The sequence below is a fragment of the Carassius carassius genome, chromosome 16 (genome assembly GCF_963082965.1).
Source record: "Carassius carassius chromosome 16, fCarCar2.1, whole genome shotgun sequence".
Taxonomy (NCBI): domain Eukaryota; kingdom Metazoa; phylum Chordata; class Actinopteri; order Cypriniformes; family Cyprinidae; genus Carassius; species Carassius carassius.
The window spans coordinates 18,831,422-18,851,212 of record NC_081770.1 but is presented as its reverse complement, the minus strand read 5'-3'; the positions used below and the strand labels follow the sequence as shown (position 1 = coordinate 18,851,212).

General features: G+C 37.0%; 2 protein-coding genes and 1 pseudogene across 3 annotated transcripts in view; 1 reads left to right on the top strand and 2 right to left on the bottom strand.

Moving 5' to 3' along the window:
* LOC132160200 (inaD-like protein) overlaps positions 1-4,899 on the top strand; it is a 128,547-nt gene extending 123,648 nt beyond the window's left edge. The window contains exons 46-48 of the mRNA XM_059569946.1: positions 1,752-1,855; positions 1,952-2,075; positions 3,784-4,899. Of these exons, the coding sequence (XP_059425929.1) occupies positions 1,752-1,855; positions 1,952-2,075; positions 3,784-3,930 (375 nt within the window). The 3' untranslated portion in view covers positions 3,931-4,899. The remainder of the gene's footprint in view (positions 1-1,751; positions 1,856-1,951; positions 2,076-3,783) is intronic.
* A 1,754-nt stretch (positions 4,900-6,653) lies between these two features.
* Positions 6,654-8,542, bottom strand: LOC132159800 (PDZK1-interacting protein 1-like). Of its 2 annotated transcripts, none has more exons than XM_059569404.1 (4): positions 8,021-8,542; positions 7,746-7,860; positions 7,305-7,370; positions 6,654-6,985 (listed from the first exon to the last, which is right to left on the bottom strand). In XM_059569404.1, the coding sequence occupies exons 1-4, from the start codon at positions 8,091-8,093 to the stop codon at positions 6,913-6,915; spliced, it is 327 nt and encodes a 108-aa protein (XP_059425387.1). In that variant the 5' UTR covers positions 8,094-8,542; the 3' UTR covers positions 6,654-6,912. The 2 variants fall into 2 exon arrangements, with proteins under 2 accessions (XP_059425387.1, XP_059425388.1); XM_059569405.1 differs by having other exon boundaries at positions 7,746-7,854; positions 8,021-8,540.
* A 5,031-nt stretch (positions 8,543-13,573) lies between these two features.
* On the bottom strand, positions 13,574-19,176 carry LOC132159799 (T-cell acute lymphocytic leukemia protein 1 homolog; annotated as a pseudogene).
* Positions 19,177-19,791: the final 615 nt, after the last annotated feature.

Sequence of the window (19,791 nt, the reverse complement as noted above, 5' to 3'; positions counted from 1 at the left end):
TGTGTAGTGAAGGCCAACCAGTGTTGCCAGGTCTGCGGTTGTTTTTCATGTCCGTGGGTCGAAGTGACCCCAATACCAATAACGTGATGTTTAGCCCCTAAAATGCAAACTTTACTATGGTGAACCCCGCCAAAAAAAAATTATTTTATCGCCCTGAACGAAACGCGCTTGGGCTAGTTTTGAGAAGTAAATTGGGCAGGTTTTGTTTTGAAAACCTGGCAATCCTGATCTGAACGCACATGCTGGAGATATACTACTAATCACAGGAGTGCCTTTACAGACAAGATGCGCATGAAAATCGCATTTGATTTTTTTGCACAGCCCTATTAGTTAACACACCCGATTCAGATGACCAACTCGTTAGAAGTTAGCTAACTTCACGTGCATGAACTGTGTTCCGATCGATATGATCCCTGCACTGTGTTCATTGCTCCCTATTCCCTGAGGAAGGGTTTACTTCACTTCGGAACATGGGCTGAAATTGGGAACCGCTGATGTAGCCTATTGTAGTGATGTTGTCTCTGGTATTCTGGTCTATATGCTTAAATGCTTTCAGGGGGCGTGGCTTTGGACGGCAATTGCAAGGAGGGTGGGACGTTCGCTTTCAGTGCTATCAGGCTAATGTTAGCATTTTCCAAGATCTCCAACAGCACATTTAACAGTGGCATAACAGTATAGTAAATACTGCTTGGAAGTTGGAACATTCAAAAACTGCATTGCATTTCAGTGCCCTGGCAACTACTCGGAAGACCCTAGCAACAGATTAGTAACCACAATGTAATTTTCTATAAACCAGTTCACCAATTAGTGGCATAGCAACATACTAAAACTCCTCAGAAAGCCAGAACAGCACATAGCAAACGTTAAACAAGTCTTGTTTCATAAATTGATTTTATTAGTCATTTATTTAGCAATTAATAGCACACCCTTGAAACCAACCATTTTCTTCCTTTATTTTTTTTCGTTCTTGTCTTCCTCCTTTCTTTTTCTTTCTTTACTGCCCTTCTTTCTCATTCTCTTTTAACGCACTTCTTTTTTGTCTTTCTTTATCCTTTTCTTTATTTCGGTTTATCTCTTTTCTTGTTTTCCCGCTCTTTTATCACTCACTTCTCTTCTTTTTTCAGCCCCTTTCATTTTTCTTTTTTTCACTTTCTTTTATCTCTTTATTTTTTCAGACTCTCTTTCCTTCTTTCTTTTTCTCGCTCTTTCTTTTATTACTCTCTTCTTTTTCTTTGTATTTTTCTTGGCCTTTTTTTCTTTTCTGTCAGTCTCTTTCTTTCTTTCTTTCTCTCTGTAGGTGTGGGTGAAGATAGCGAGTGTGATGACTTGGGAGTGTATCACGGTTGTTGTTGACTCATTCATTAATTAGCTTTTGTTTATTGTTGTGTATTTTACTTGTAATTGCTTTTCCGTAATTAAATATGCAAATTAATATGCCACTGCCCTCATAGCCAACCCAGAGTTTAATGGAAGAGGAAAATTGAAATGAAACGTGACAGAAAAAGGCATTTTTGATTCTGGTGAGGGAGACAGAAGTTTGATGAACAGTGATCAGTCGCCAACATTAACCAAGAAGAACATTAAAGGATTTCGGTGCCAAACACACACAGCATAGAGAGCAGTTTCCTGTTATCTACATGCAGACAGTCATTTGTGAAAACACACACATCTAAATGAAAGAAAAAAACACTTTCAAGACTGAGTCATTCATTTGCTTTAAATGTTTGACAGTGTCCGTCTGTGATTGACAGGTGGTTGCCGACACCAACATCAGTGCCATAGCCAGTCAGGTGGAGAGTCTGTCCTGTAGCTCCACCCCCAGCACCAATCCAGAGGTCCGGCCGGTGGAACCAGAGTGAGTTACAGCCCACTTCCTGTTTGACCTTCAACATTCTGTTACAGAATTCTCGGTTTATTAAACATGATTTTATTTTCTGTGTCATACCGACAGGACGCCCAAGCCAAAGCACATCACTCTGGAGAAGGGCTCAGAAGGGCTGGGCTTCAGCATCGTGGGTGGCTTTGGGAGTCCACATGGAGATCTTCCCATCTACGTCAAAACAGTCTTCAGCAAGGTCATTCCTGTAGGCTCATTTGCAGATTAAATGAAACTTAACACATTTGGACACATGACATCGGCCATGAAATTAGACATTCATATCAGAACCGTGGTCTAAATGCTCTGATAAACTGAGACGTGTTACTCGTGGACAACACAGCTTTGAATCCAGCTAAACAAATAAATGACTAATTGAAATACTAAATTTACTAAAACGGGTTTAAAAATATATATAAATCTAAATGATATAAAAACTAAAAATGATAGAGAAACACAAAATTAAATAAATAACACTGATATGTAGTAACTCTTCTGGTAAATCTATATAAATTAAGTAATATTGATTTTCTAGTGACAGGATGTTAAAATCAAATCGTTTCACATACTTGCATATTTTTGCTTAAATATATGCAGAACCCTGCATATAACATCTGTACAGTATGAAAAGGTGGATGTGTAAAAACGGACAAGAAATGTATTTTCCTCCAGCATATTGCTATGTGCAGACTGTACGTCTCTGGTCATGCTCTGACCACCAGGGAGCAGCATAGAGCTCTGTTTCACAAGAACATAACCAGAGATGACTCCTGCCAAACATTTCATATTCACCTAGATACAGTACGTTTTGTGTTTGTGAAATGATTCTTCTGATGATTCTTCCAGCCCCACTGGCGGTCTGTGAATGTCTTGCACTGACATATTGTTCAAAGAAAATGTATTTGAAAATATGAAAGTAATACATGATTTAAATATAATTTATATATAGTAATATTTATTGATAATAATTTAATTTAATATTATAAATATAACACTATATAATGATATTTTTCAAATTTGGTACATTTAAAGGGATAGTTCACCCAAAAATGAAAATTCTGTCATTAATCACTAACCCTCATGTCGTTCCAAACCCATAAGAGTTTTATTCAGCTTCAGAACACATATTAAGATATTTTTGATGAAATCCAAGAGCTTTCTGACCCTGCTTAGACAACAACTGAACTGAAAGGTTCCCAGACCCAGAAACGTAGTAAGGACATCGATAAAACAGTCCATGTGACAACAGTGGCTCAACATTAACGAAAATACTTTTTGTGCACACAGAAAACAAAAATAACAATTTTTTCAACTATTCTTCTCCCGAGTTACCATCTTCCAACATTTTGGAGAGTAGCATGACGCATACCTGCATTTTCCCCAGAAAGTAAATCAGCATTGTTTATGTTCAGCATGCGCACGTTTTTTCCTTAACGTAAACACTGCTGATTTACATTCTGGGGAAATTGCGCATGTGCGTCATGACACTCTCCAAAAAGGACGGTTACTTAGAGAGAAGAATAGTAATTTAGTTTTTTGGGGTTTTTTGTGCACAAAACGTTCTCGTAGCTTCCGAAAATTGAAGTTGAGCCACTGATGTCACAAGGATTGTTTTGTTGATTTCCTTACCATGCTTCTGGGTCTAGGAACATTTCAGTTGCGTTGCGGTCCATGCAGGGTCAGAGAGCTCTCAGATTTCATCAAAAATATCTTAATTTGTGTTTCGAAGATGAACGGAGATCTTGCGGGTTTCGACCGACATGAGGGGGTGAGTCATTAATGACAGAATTTCCATATTGGGGGTAACCAACCCTTTAATAATCTGCATTATGGAGCGTAATACTGGTCAGTTGGTCACTTTTAATTCTGTAAATAAATAAATAATCCTGTCCTCCTCTTAACTGCAGGGGGCAGCGGCGGTAGATGGCCGTCTGAAGCGCGGCGATCAGCTGCTGTCGGTAAACGGAGAGAGTTTGGAGGGCGTCACACACGAGCAGGCCGTGGCCATACTAAAGAAGCAGCGGGGAAGCGTCACACTGTCCGTCCTCTCCTAACAAACGCACTAAGGACTACATCCACTGAAAAACACACACACAAGTCTTAAGAGACTCTTTACATCAGCAGCGGCCGTTTATTCGGCCACCTTACTTCCTGATTTGCACTCGATCGTTTAAACTCCGCCCTGTTACTGTTTGTGCACCTGGTATCGAAATCAAAGAGAAGTACTCATAAAGGGAAATGATTGTATCGTCTTTGTTTTAATCCTCTTCAGATATGTAGCCTCTCCACTGGTGATGGTGAGCGGGTGAGTTATGGGGCAATATTAAAGAAGGCTATTTTGATTAAATGAGTGCTGGTAACTCAAGACCAGGAGGAAAAATTCAAGTAGCAGATGCACGACACATGCTAATACACAATTTGTTTGTAGTTATCCTTTCAGTCCACATACAGTTACTTCTAATGTGGTCGTCCTGGTCATTTTTCAATTAAAAATTTACAAAATTCACAACCTACTGACAAACTCGTCCTTATTTTTAAGAAATCAGTTGAACTGTATGTAGATGAATTCATGGACGAGCGTTAATAATAAGGGATGACAGATGTGCCTTTGAACTGGCAGATCAGATTGTAATGGGATGTTTCGTATAGCGAGTATTAGATATTAGGATCATTTCAAGAAGGTTCTTTACGTTGCAGGGTAGCTTTTTGAAAACTTCAAGAAGTAGTTTGCCAGAAGATGAAATCTGTATTACTCTTTCTTCTGTGGAGCTAAAAATAAGATATTTTGCATAATGTTCACGCTGCTCTCTTCCTTACAATTGAAGATGATGGGGACGTGAGTTTGTGTGATTTAGAAATTCCAAAAATAACCATAAAAATATAGCAAAAGCAAGTCATATGACTTGTCTTCCCTCAAACTAAAATTTCAAGCAATTCTTCACACAAAAGTAATAATGTTAGTCATTTTTTATGTGTTATTTAAAATTATGTTTTACTGAAAACACTGCTCGTTTCCTTCAAATAAAAATGTATGGAGACTGACATCTTAAAAATTCTGAAATGGCATTATTACAAGTTGTGTGCCACATTTCACTTCGATTGAGATTGTTCGAAAGTTTTGTGTGAGGAACATTTTAAAGTGTTTTTTATACACGGCTATTATTTTGTAAGTAGTTTTCTCTACAAATTTGTCTCTGAAATTAAAATTTCATATTATTTTCACGGAGCTATTATTTGGCTTCAAGTCTTAAAAAAAAGCAGACGAGAAGGTTTTTTTTTTAATGTTTTTTTGCAATTTTTAGAGTGCAGCAGCCCAGTCCCCATTCACTTTCATTGTATGGAAAAGTATCAAATTGTCTCCTTTTAGATTCCACAGAAGAAAATAAGTCATATGAGTTTGGAACGACATAAATTATGACAATTTAGAATTTTTGGGAGAAATATTCCACTCTTGTTATTTGTTGTGGTGTATTGAGAGTCACAGAAATGCATAACTTTAACATTACATTTTTGTAATTCCATTTGTTATTCAGTTGCACATGTCTATCATTTCAGTGTAAATATGTAATTTATTTTTTAGGGCTTTTTTGCATTGCTTTTGCCTTTTATGAAGATGTCTCGCACATCCTAGTTTGACACTGTGTGTGTCTGTGTCACAATATGAGGATATCCTGTCAGTCTCTCTCCTAGAGGAAGTGTAGCAGGCTCTTAGGAGACTATCGGGGCTCTCCAGGTTGTAGACAGTGCGTGGAAGCCTCGTCCTGACCGTCTCTTCCACTAGGATTTCGTAAGCACATCATCATACGATGCCTCTTGAATTTCCTTGCCATGTGGACACAGTATGTTCTGAACTGTTCAGCGCTACTTCCCTTTAAAAAGATTGCCTGTATCTCCTATGCCTGTCTTCCCCTTTCTCCTTAAAGAAATGCAACGCCTCAGTCTGCTACCTTCTGCTAGATCTTTACATTTGGGCTGTGAACCACAAAAACCGGCTTCCACTTAGATGACTCGAGTAGTAAAACCTTTATATCTGCCATTTTTCTGTCAGTGTAATGTTTTTAAAGTCCAAAGAAACCATTTCGCTAAATTCATACATTAGATACAGATCTAAGCCTGAGATAAAGCTGATTTATGAACATCTGCAAAACAAACAAGTGGTCATTATGGTCTGTGACTTTATTTTGGACAAGTAGAATCTGTCTAAAGTGTCAGAAAATAAAGTTATTTTCATTTGAAGCATCTTTTGACTTCTAAATTCTTAAAGATTTTAATTTTATTAAAATGTTTTAATGCACAAAAAAAACATACAGACCAGCCATTTCTGTGATGGTTTTACATGCACTACCATTTAAAAGACATATATATATATATATATATTTTATGAAATTAATAATTGTTCAGCATGCATTAAATTTAATCGAAAGTGTAAGACATTTATAATGTTACACAAGATTTATATTTAAAATAAATTATTTTCTTTTGAACAGTATTCACCAAAAATGTTTCCACTGAAATATTAAGCAGCACTACTGTTTTCAACATTAAAAAAACGAATGTTTCTTGGACAGCAAATCAGAACATGTGACACTGAAGGAAACTAAAGCAAACCAGAAGCAGAACCCAGTTGCATCACAGAGAGAATAAAAAACATTTAAAATGCATATTAAAATAGCATTATAATGTATGTAGCCTACAAAAACATTTAAAAATCCTACCAAACCAAGACTTTTGAATGGTAACATATATGATTTTATTAATATTAGGGCCTATTATTGAATTTTAATACTATTTAAAAAGGTCTGCACAACAAGTGATATACTGAATGTCTGATATTATATTAAAATGTTCACAAATTGTTACAACAACAAATGCCTTTTAAAATGAACTACAATTAATGTATAATAAAAAAAACTGCTAGCCTTTGGAACTAGATAAACTGTGTAAGCTATTAAAATTATAACTTGATACAAAAAAAAAAAAAAAAAGATAAGATTAACATGGCATGCTGTCTTTGCTGGTTGTGGACGTTTCCTTGATTACATCTCGGTCACCTTTTCATCGGTTTTGTAAACAATCACGTCCTCGTAGGCATTAGAGTCATCAATGCTCCTGAAAAACAATTGTCACAATCCCAGAGATTAATACATGCATTTAAAAGGGGAATAGGCCTATTCAATGTTTCCCATTCATTTCTTTAATCACTGAGATTAAATTTCAACATTCTAAACATTAAATCTTTCACAATGAGAATAATTTCAGGAACATCATGCTTAGCAGAAAGCGTCAGATGAGGCGTTAATTCTGGCTAAAGATGATTTCAGGCCATATAAATATTTCTCGTGAGCGGTATCATTGATGATGGTGTATCTTTTTATAGGCTTGAATCACTCTAAGCTTTATAACTGCTGTATTATTGAGATATTATTACCTGACTGCGTCGAGACGGGTTGATCCATTGGTCATGGCGTATTCATTGGATACAGCTTCTGGTTTGCTTTAGTCAACAAAGACGGATTAAAATGTTTACACAGACCAGATTTCGAAAACTAGTTGCTAAATAAAATGTGTATTACATGAACTATAAAGATAGCCTAGGTAGACATGTTTTGTGGAAGTTTACAATAACCATCATTCAGACATGTAGGACTAGTATTGATAAGAAAATCAAGGATTTTGTTTATAAAGAGAGAGTTCTGGTAGTTCTGGTAGGCCTAGCCTATATTATAGGCCTACTCACATAGACTGACTAAACAACAAAAAAGAAGATAATTTGGAAAAATGCGTTTTAATTTTCAGTTGAACTTTATCCCTTGAATGTTAAAATTGCTACTGTTTTTGGTAGGGTGTTGAAATGGAAGCAGATATTTACCTTGGGGTTTCACACCAGGCTTTGTTTACAAGGAAGGCGACGAAGATCAGAAAGAGGAACACTCCAACAGCGATGATTCCCGTGAGCCAGTTTGGCAGAGCTTGCTCTGCTTTCTCTAAAAAAAAACACGTGCCATAATACAAAAACTGCACGTTAGAATATATAAATCTATTGCAACTGAGCACTGTAATGTTATTACTGTAATGTGCTCAGTGATGCTGTTTTCCAAATTTCTACATTTCCCTCCAAAAACCACACATCTGTTAATAGTTTACCTGCTTGAGCCGCTACTAACGTTAGTCCCAGCGTGAGCAGAAGCCAGTGAGCCACAGTGACTGATTTCCCCATGTTTATTCCTCTTCAGATGCGCGATTATTTGGAGAATTGTACACAACTGATCAAGTTTATCCTTTCTCTAACCAGGAAACAGTTATCTGAATTTCCATGGAAGAAAAGACAACACCCAGTGGTCTGTATAAATCGAGTCAATCATTTACCCACCGCGTGATATTTAGCCATCGCTAAGCAATAACAGAGATGTGACGGGTGGGACTGATCTGATCACATCTGATTCACCTGTTATACGAGTGATATCTCATAGCGGCTATAAATATTCATTGCTATCATAAATACTTGTTTTGTTCGTTAGACGACGGAAGAGTTGTTAATCCAGTGGAGAAAGTCCCATCTCCGCACAGGTTTAAGTGAAGACGCCGCATAAGCCGTGAGTCTTTAGATTTGAACGATAACGTAATTTATCTGGTTATCATTCTATGGTTTTCAATTAGTAATAGATGTCTGAATGGCTGTTTGACACATTAAACCCACCAGTGCCACTTTGCTGCCGTGGAAGTTACAGTTTAGCAAACAGTTAGAGTAAAAAATAAGATAAAAATCAACAACGAACGAACTATCTGATCTTTAGGCTTAATTGACGCATATTCGTGTTTTGGGTTCAAGTTCATACAAACTCATCATTCGTCAACCTGAAGTTGTTCTAGGTTAGTCAAGTGAACCTTTAATGAACTAGTTCAGGCAAAAAAAAACCCAATAACATTTAGTGAAAATTGACTCAGCCCTTGTCCCTCAGCGTATTCAAGATGTGGATGTTTCATTGAAAACCGATTTGGGGAAGTTTAGCATTAGCCTACCCCTTACGAAAATTAACCATGGTTTTAACTACAAATAAAACCAAACAACCATGGTTACTATAGTTAAACCATGGTAAATTAACCATGGTTTTGCTATATTAACCATAGTTTAACCATGGTATTTCTAGTAAATCTGTGGTTATACAAAAGGTAGTCAACACGCAAAAAAAAAACACGGGTTACTACAGTTTTACTATAATAAAACCATGGTTATTTTTCTTAAGGGACATCACTTGCTCACCATTGGGTCCTCTAAATGGGTGCTGTCAAAATGAGAGTCCAAAGAGCTGTTAAAAACATCATAATAATCCAGTAAATTAATATATATGACTCCAGTCCATCCGTTAATGTCTTGTGAAGTGAAAGCTGCGTGTTTGTAGGAAACAAATCCAGCAAGGTGTTCACTTTAAAGCATAAACTGTCACTTCTGTCAAAAACACCAGTCCGTAATCCATAATTATGCTTCCTTCAGTGTAAAAGGCCATCCACTGTTGTCCTCTCACCTCAAAATTCATATTTATTAAGAACTGTTTTGGACTGTTTTTGCTTGTAATCAGTGCTTAATATGTGTGTGTTTCTCTCCTGATTCAGACAACACTGCTTTTTCACTGGAGGACTCATATTTTAGCCAGAAGCAAAGGTTTGAGGTTACAAAAATCTTAATGATGGATTTGTTTCTTACAAACATGCACCATTTCACTTCACAAGATGTTAATCGATGGACTGGAGTTGTGTGGATGATAAGTGTTTGGACTCTCATTCTGATGGCACCCATTCACTGCAGAGGATCCATTGGTGAGCAAGTGATGCAAAGTTCATTTTCTCCAAATCTTTTCCAATTGAAAACAGACTGGAGGACCCAACGGTTTTCAACAAATGTTCATTTTAGGGTGAAATACTCCTTAGCTGACTTGACTAACCTGCAACAACTTAAAGATGATGAATGACAAGTTTGTTTGAACTTGGGGGCATTGCTGACCATCCTCGTCCTCTCTTATTAAACAACAAGAGATGAGTGCACATGAGCGAGCGCTCTTAAAGAGTAACAGAGCAAATGATTAACAGACCAAAACAGAGAACAAGAGGCGGAGTTGGATGAAGACCACAATCCGCCCCTCTGGACTCAAGGGACACATGAGCGTCTCACATCTCAGAGGAAATTAGCACCGCTTTAAAAACTAGAAAAAAGGGCTCCGCCCACTCATTAACACCTTGTGTAAAATACCAGGCCGCTCCCCAGGGGAGCCACTTCAACCGATGGTGTGGTAGATAGCCATGAGAGACCCCAGAGGAGACTCTTTCCACTGGCCCGTCCTGCCTCTGAGAACCAGACCTTTGGGAGGTTCACTGGGACGTCCTTGTCCCAGAAGGAGGGGCATTTTAATTGAATACTATCCCCCCTTGTCTAGTTATCTCAGAATAATGGTGGTCTTTATCAGTCAGTGAGCATGTCTTTTTGTTGTGATGGGGCTCCTTTGAGATCCATCCAGGTTGAAGCTCCACATCCTCCGGTTTGGGGTCACTGGTGGGGAAAAAAGCGGATAGCGACTATGCCACAGTTAATTATAAAGGGAAAAGATGCCGTCAGAAATCCCTGATTGAATATTTACCACCAAGCCCACAGTTTCAAGAGCAAAAGCATTGGCATTTGAGATGAATGAATGGGCTTAATAGAATTAAAGTGTTTTGATGGTGTGTTGAATCTCTGGTGGGATGCACATGTGTGTCACGTGACTTTAGTATTCATGGGAAGCGGATGCAATTGAAGACCTGACTAATCTCCAGTGGACGAGTAAAACTCTAATTGAGCTGCACAGAACTTGATGTTGAGTCCACAATGGAATTGTTTAGAGTGTGGTCTACTTAATGAATGAGATAAATGAGACATGGTCATGTGCATAGTTAAATATAATAGTGCATTTTGATTCAGAGCTACAATGAAGCTTATTTAGCACTTTATAAAAATGACAGTTTTGTCATCACTTTATCGCCCGTTATGTCCTTCCAAAAGTGATATTTCTAGATTGTATTGGCTGTATTTATATAAACACTGAGCTCCGAAATTGACAAAAATCACCACAAATAAATAAAGTTGCGTATTTTTTATAATTATCATTTATATTTGATTATTATTTATTTATGGTGATTTTTATTTAAGGCTGTTTCAGTGAACATTTTTGTTGAAGCATAAAAAAACTGATTTTTGGTGAAACATCAAACACACTTAATTTATGGTGCTTTTTCCACTAAATATTATGTTTAAAATGTTATATAGTATTATGCATTTTAATATTTATTGATTGATTGATTGATTGATTTTTTTTCATTTATTTCATTTTTATTTTTGTTTATTTATTGTTATTTTTTTGTACTTTTTTGTAACAATGTTTTGTCGAATTACCATAGCTATTATGCAGATTTTTTGGAAAAGAAAAAAAGCACAGTTAACAAACATTTCAATTGTTTAAATTTATAAACACCATTTATGGTATTATTTTACCAAATATAATATTAAATAATGTAATATTTATCTAATAATATATAATATAAAAAATATATTCTGTATATATGTATTTATTTATTCATTTATTTGTCGATCATTAAATATTTCTACAAATAAATCTAAGCATTTCATTTATGGTGATTAGTAGAATTTTTGTAATTTTTCAAGCTCAGTGACCAAGTAAAATTGTTTTTTATAATTAATTAATTAATATAATATTATTTTGTATAATAATATTTAATATAAATATGTATGTATTTATTTATCTGCCATTCATTAAATATCACTACAAATAAATCAATCTACACATTGTTTATGGTGATTTTTGTCATTTTTTTTGAGCTCAGTGTCAAAGTATCCATACTTTATATATATTTCATGCCTTTTCATGCCCACAAAATGTAAATTTGCAAAAAAATAAAATAAAAATCTAAATAATCATAGCTTTTAAGTCTTGTTTTCATAAATTCAAGTATGGTGCTTCAAGATGACTTGCATCAGTTTTGACAACAATTGCAATTTTGTGTCAAATCTTATAATCGATCATCACTGACATCAAACCAGGTGGAAAAAAAAAACATTTGGGAACAACATGAGTAAATAAAAACCCATATTTAATTATTTTACGTGGTCTATCAATGTAAAATACTGTAAATGTTGTATGAAATACCATCAACCACTATCATCCTCATACAAACTGTTTATTTGTGATTTCACACGATCTCATCTTGATATTGAGAGGAGTTATAAAAGAGGAGTTCCTGTGCAGATGTTTGACATGTAGATGTATTCCATTAGTTTGAAATGCTTCTCATGTCCTCCAGCTGATTGGATGGAGAGCGTGTGTGGGTGTGGATCAGTGATTGGTCTGGGAACTGCCCTCGGATCAGTCTTTCACAGTCCCTGTAGGGCCCCTTGGGGCCGGTAGACCATCCAATGACTTTTTCATTGGCTTTGATTCTTATCAGCCCTTCAGAATCATATTCCCAGGGTTCAGACACCCATGTATGCCCTGCTATGACCCTGACTGTCCTCACACCCTCAGAATCTGAACATAAGATTTTTCTGAGCAGGCCATATCTATGTTTTGTCGTGTTAAGCGCCTAGAGTATATGTTGAATCTTAATTCTTGTTATCACATCCCACTGTATTCATTTTTCATGTCAGGGATTTAAAAAAAAAAATTCCCTACATAAAAAATGCATTGTATTTTATTCTTTAAGTCCCGAATAGCATGAGTGATTTGACAGTTTTTTCATAAACCTCAGTCCCTTCAATGCACTATTTTTTTTTTCTATTAATCCCTGTCTGCTGTGTTTTTTGACACTTCGTAAAATGCTCCACTGGATTTTTTTTTCTTTCCTTCTCTACCTTTACAGTGTTGCATGGCAACAGAAAAGACGTCCACACTCACAATGAATCCTCTATTATATTCAGCCTTTTTAGAAGAATAGCACACAAGTTCAGGTTTGTGTTTTTTTTAATTTTGTGGGTTTTTATATTAAATTTGTGTGATATAACATTGCATATATTCATAGATAGATTTTCACCTTACAACAAAGGTCTTTCTACTAAATATCACATTAAAATAACCATTTTTGTTTGCTTCCTTGTTTAATACCCAATAAAAGACTTAAAGGTACCAAGACTGGTTACTCAATCCTCTGCTAAAAAGCAGATCAAGTTCATACAAGTCAAATAAAGTGACAGAACGTTACTCCATGAATGCGTCATTGCGAGGTGGTCGGGTCGAAGGGGTGTTTGAGCCAAAGAAACAAACGTATGAAGGTGAAATGGAGATGCGAATTAATAGTGTACCATGATCACAATGCAAAAGAACAGTCTAAAGGAACATTGTTACAGACACACGACATTATCCCGGTCTATGTACACGTTCTTGTACCTCCGCCACCATTTTTCTTGTATGCAAGTGGGATTCGAAATATAATACCAAAAAACCATTTACGAAATGGCATTTTTTCCAAACAGCATTTTGTTGCTATTGCCATTGATGCTAGTAATACTTAAAATAAAAGTCATAACTCATTACAATACCCAGTATGTACATATACTGTCTCAAAGATGTCGCACAAACTCAAAGCCGAGGCGTCCGTAATCAAGACCATCATAATTTTTATCTTTTACTCACGCTCATGTGACTTCAAACTTTTAAATCTAGTGACGAACAACAGAAGTCATTGGTACAATGGAAGTCAGTGGGATCCAAAACGAGTAAAATTGGACCCCATTGACTGTCGGTTCAAGTTTTTTCTTCTAGGTTCCAATGAAGATAGAAACTCACATTTGGAGTGACACAAGGGTGAGTAAATGATGCCAAAATGGTCATTTTTGGGTGGGTGAACTATTTATATTCTTGCTTCAACTGCTCTTTTTCGTTGTACAAGTCCAGCTGTTTCCAGTGACCTTCTTCACAGCGGTGTACCTAATGAGATGTGGGTACCATTCAATCAGTTTTCTTTCGTTTCCAGGTGGCGATCAACAACTCCTTGCCTAAGTGTGGACTTAAAAATCTACCTGATGTTTTCCCCCGTACCAGCGTTTGACCGCAGAGGGCACCTTAGTGTCGAAGCGCGAAGAGAAGAGCTTAACAGAAAGTCATATGTAAGAATATGCTTGCACACAACATGAACATACGCTAGTTGAGGTCCATGAAGCATTGTGCCTTCTCAGTTCGTCAATCCCAAATCAGTCATCGCTGGGCGTTTCCGTCTATCGGGTGGCTGGAGTGATGCAGTCCCCTCGCCGAAGACCTGGATTCCACCGAAGAGTCCTGGTCTTCGGTTAAGCTCTCCGGACTGGCGTCACCGTCCAGCAGGCTCCCGCAGCTGGAGTTTGGGCTCAGCATCTCCTGTAGGAGGTCGTCCCGCACTAGGGTGGCATCACGGGCGGGGGTTTCGCCGCCCACCATGTCGTCCTGGTCGTTGAGGAGCTTGGCCAGGAAGTTGATGTACTTCATGGCCAATCTGAGGATTTCGTTCTTGCTGAGCTTCTTGTCTGGAGGGTGGGTTGGGATGAGCTTGCGCAGCTCAGCGAAGGCACCGTTCACGTTCTGCTGCCGCCAGCGCTCGCGGCTGTTCGTGAAAATCCGTCGCACGACTTTGGGCTGTGAGCCTGCAGAGCAAAGGAAGTGTAAGTCAGGTTATACTCGTTCGCAATGGTTTGGGGTGTCAAAATCGGCATTTTCTTAGTTCTTGTTCGTAACAAATCTGCGACGCGGCTGAGTGCTTTAACAGTGGTTTCCTTGTGAACACACCTAAGGTGTTCACTCACTTCTCACTGATAGATTAGCTCTTTATCTCCCTCTATTTAGCCAAGAATTAATTAACCTTTCTATTATCTATGGCATTTTACATTCAATTATTCAGGGCCATTTCTCATCCTAGACAGCTCTGTTGGAACAGGGCTATCAATGCTTCACTTTGCCTGATGCACCAGTGACTTCTTATAATTACACTTAGTTAAATGGATTCCCAACCTCTTGAGTTAAGGAATAATTTAAAGGTAGTGTTACCTTTGATGCTCTTCTGTATCGTATAAGAACATATTGTTTTGCACATTCGCCGTTTTCGTCTCATTAGAATCCTGCTTTTCTGTCTCAGCACTCGCAGCAAACACATTGACTCATATTTGCATTTTTATAGACATCTTGCAGCTATCTCTCCAGTGCATACACGGATTTCATTTTTTTTTTTCCAATTGGCAACTGTAACCACTTTCTCTCTCTCTCTCTCTCTCTCACACACACACACACACACACACATCCCTGATTACGGTCTTAATTATTCTTTGTTTCACAAAACTATTTGTTCTCAGTTTATTTTAAGAAATGCATTTCTGTTCAACACACTATGATTTTTAGGGATGCAAAGATGGAAATTGTCACATTAGCTAAATATTATTATTTTTTTATTATTATTTGCAACTGCAACTAATGTGATGTTCCTAGCTAAAAAAAAAGCGTTATATTAAAGCGCATGACTTTTTTTAAATGATTAATTCACAAATAATTTATTAGAAAATCACTGATTAATTAAAAATGTGCCACAAAGTAATTGTAAAGAAAATAAGCAAATAAAGATATTAAGTTATCTTGTTATTTTATCATATTCATCTTGTTTGCATTCTTCCATATTTTTTGGATTACAACATATTTTCTTTTTTACTAAATCTGGCTTGTTTGGCAAATGATGTTGCTTTAAATGGAGAAGATGAGACAGATGATGGATGGCAAATCATGAGAAGGAGAAAATCACAGCCAAAGAGTGGTTTACCATACTTAGAAAGATCTAAAATGCTCCTACCATCGCTGATTTCAACCTCATACGGTGCAGGTCTGCGTTTCACTCGACTGCTGGGATACATCCCATACTGATCCGCTTCTCCAGCAAAACCACTGAGGACAGACACACACACGGAATTCAGGACATGCGATGGAAGCGCTTAGAAATAAGAAAAAGGATGTTTCCTAAAATGTTTCCATTCATCTGTTTCAAATGTCATTGAACAAAACAGAAAATAGAATAGAAAAGAGTAGAAATAGCTTAGAAATAATAATTAATTATATTTATCTTTGACATATTCCAACATAAAATGTCTTTAAAAATAAGAAAGCACCTAAATACGGAAATTGAATAGAAAAGGCTTTAAAAAAGTGTATATAAAAATCTATTTTAATGCATTATATTTATCTTTTACATATTCCAAGATAAAAAAGCACTTAAATTAAAGTGTTAGAATGCAATAGACAAAGCTTATATAAGAAAATAGATTTTAATGCATTGTATTACATATTCTAAGGTAAAAATTTATTTAAAAATAAGAAAGAAATCACTTAGATACTTAAATTATAATGTAGAACAGAAAAAGATTTGGGAAAGTGTATTAAAATACATTTTTATGCATTACATTTATCTTTAACATATTACATTGCTTATGCGGAAAACGAAGTGTTTACATATTTGATATAGCCTGGATATAGGGAAAAAAATAGAATAGATTTGAAAAAGAGTACGGCAAGATAGAATGTTTTTAAATAAAACATTTCAATTAAATTATATTTAACATAGGCTATATGTGAGAAAACGAAAACTGATAAAAAAAACAAGTAGCTGAATCTTTTACCTTTTTATATGTTGTTTATATATTTGTTTATTTTAATACATTATATGTTTGTGTCGTTTACATTTTAAAAGGCTAAATAAATAATTGCGAGTAAGTGTAGGCTCCCATAGTGTATTCTACCCATCGTTTCAGTTGTGCTATCATAAAATCGGTCTTATTTACAGAATGTTTTAGTGTATTACAGAGAAAATATAAAAGCCAGAAATAACGGATAGTTCCAAATATTAAAATGCGCAAAAATGTGGAATACAGATTCATTAAGCAATGTTTTTCATAAATGCATCTTAACTTTGAAATCAAATCTTTTGTTTGATATCCCACTCGGCACGGAGCTGGTTACCTGTTGATCGTGGCGAGCGGTGGGGTCATGTTGCTGTAGAGCATCGCTCGCGCCGGGACAGGGAAAGCGGGCGGACTCAACTGCACCATTCGAGTGTCGCTCAGCGGCTCTCTGGGAGGCAGCGGCAGTGGAATCGGTGGTCTGCACAGCTCGGTGGTCTGCACCTTAAGGCTGATGTCTGCCTTGAGCTCTCTGCCTTTTATATCCGCGCTCCCTCCTCTCCTGGACAGCTCGATCACCGCCACCTCCTTTTTTAGCTCGGTTTCCTTGGCAACACCATTGAGGATCCCGCGCTCCTCTGGGGGGTGATGATGCTCTCCCGTGTCCGCCGTCGTGCCTTCCTGTTTCTCGCGTGCGTCGCCCTCCGCGCTCGGGCTGAGCGGAAACTGCTCGGATTTCAGTTTTTCCATCATCCTTGAGTGAAAATCCAAAAAAAGCGCTTTTCCCCCAAAAGCTTATATATATATATAGTGGTATCCAAAGGTAATTGTAATTCCCGAGCAGTCAATCCAGCGGCTGTTTGGCTTCTCAGCGGACGTCACCTGTGAAAGAACACACCTTTAGGAACACTGATGGAACGCGTGCGTTATTACGCGCCGCGCGCATCTTCTGTGTGCCGAGCGTGAGCGTGACTGGAAACACTGACAGGGTACAGTAACACAGCAGCTCGTGTCATGTGTGTCCCACTGACACATGCAAGGGCCTCATCAGTTTTAGGCGTTTGTTCTTGCACCACTGTGAGAGTAAACAGGCTAGCCAAGCTAGATTGCTTAAATGTAACCTACAAACGACAGGTGATGCATTTCAAAGAGTTTTGGATCTAATTTCTTTTATGATATGTGTGTGGTGGTGTTTTTGTTTTTGTTTTGTTTTTTTGTCTCGACCTGACATTGTACTTGTCATATCATCATTCTGTTCATGGTATCTGGAGATAACCGGTGTCTTGGTTGGGAAAGAGCTTATCTTCTGCTAACATGTTCGACATTTTTAACAGAAAAGAATGCGTAATTATTACAGGACATATTCAATAACACCTTTATAGATTTGTGTGTTAAATCGTATTCTTACACTTAAATGACCGCCTTTGTTATTATTATGTTGTTGTTGATGTGGTATTATTCTAACATTGCTCGTTACTATAATCTAAATCAATATATTTTCGTATAGCCCATTTCAATATACATTCATATCAACCTATTTATTGTAGGAGTGATGTTACTGGCAATATGGTGGCTTCATTTATTTGAATGCACTGTTTGTCTTTTCATAAAAAAAAAAATCCAGGAATGGAGCTAAAACGAACAATTTTACGTGAGTAGTTGCGTCCATTTTTGCACATTTATGTCTAGATATATAAAAACATATTTTAGTTTTTCTAAAGTTGACTGTTTGTTTAATGCCATTTCATCGTTTGTAAAAAAAATGAATAAATAAAAATAAAGATTGATAATATTAGTTTTATGTTGTTGTCATTCTCAGACAATCGAAATTTATTTTACTGTATGATCATTATTAATAGCCTTTATCGTGCCCAATTATACTCTTTTACATTAATCTCTTTCCGTTTACTCCGTAGCTATTTAATAATGTATCATCTTCTTATATTTATATTATTATTATGCTCAGAGTTGCTTTAAAACCAGCTTTATTTAACAACAAAGTCTGACGATGATAAAGGGAGGCTATTTGCACAGTTTCAAATAGATTCATAATTCGACACGTGAGTGTCAACAAACTTGAGAAACAAATAAACCGTGTTTACCATATTTAGTAGCTAACAAATAATCCGACCGATATGTGATTTTTTTCTTTTTTAGTTTTATAAATGTGGAATATCGATGAGACCCGTCCATTTATTGATGGTGTTATGAGGACTGTTGTTTTAACCTCTAAACGGAAAAGAGCAGGCGGGAGGTTTTGTGTGAAAAATCGAATCGAATTTTGTAATTTTAGATTAAACGATGCGTCTAAAGCGCGCGTTAATAATAAAATAAATGGCAAATCGATGTCTGCATTCTGCAGGCTCAAAGGCCTATTTGCTCCAAGACCGAATACAATCAAATACAAATTCTATAAATCATACCTGACCTCATATTAATCATCTGGCGTCGATAGAAAGCCTAATTATGAGCCGCGTTAGTATCAAAGGCGCGCAGAAACACCGATATTCGCCTCTTACCGTCGTCGGGCGGTGGATGTTAGTGTGTGCATGGAGCCATTTTGTGGAGGGTCATCCATGTCTGAGGTTTTAGATGCACTGAAGTGCTGTGTGGAACTGGAAGTGAGGTCTATATAATTCCACATCACGTCCAGCGCGCGCCTCTCTGTATGGGGAGCGGAACACGGACGCAATGTGGCCAGGCGAGATAAGAGCGCAGTGACGGCCACTGCGCGCTCGATAAGCCCCTAAACCCATTATTTATGAAATGATTCATTATTATTTTGCTTTTTATCGAGGGCAAATGCGAAGAGAAAAAAATATATAGACTTATGTTGTGAATGGATATGCATAAAAAATAACTCAGCAGATTGGTGGGGGGGGGATGCGTAATATTGTTGAACTGCTTCAGGGCTCAATCAGAAATTAATTATGCGGCCAAAAGTAACACGTTTTCAGTGATATCGGCTGGGGATGTAGGGTTGAAAAGTACCATTAGCGGCAGTTTGTTTTACACATTTCGGCGTTTTCGGGCGTTCAGATTAAACTGGAAATCATGGAGCTGCATAACCCGCCCTCGCTGAGTAAACATGTCAGACTGGTTAGAAAGGTAAACATGCACAAATTGTGAATTCTATATCATTTCTGGCCAATCCAAAAATGCACAAAATAGCTAATCCCGATAGCCTATGTTAATGATTATTTTAGGGGACGTTGGATTTGATTCTTCAATTTTATTTTGTCTCATTTAC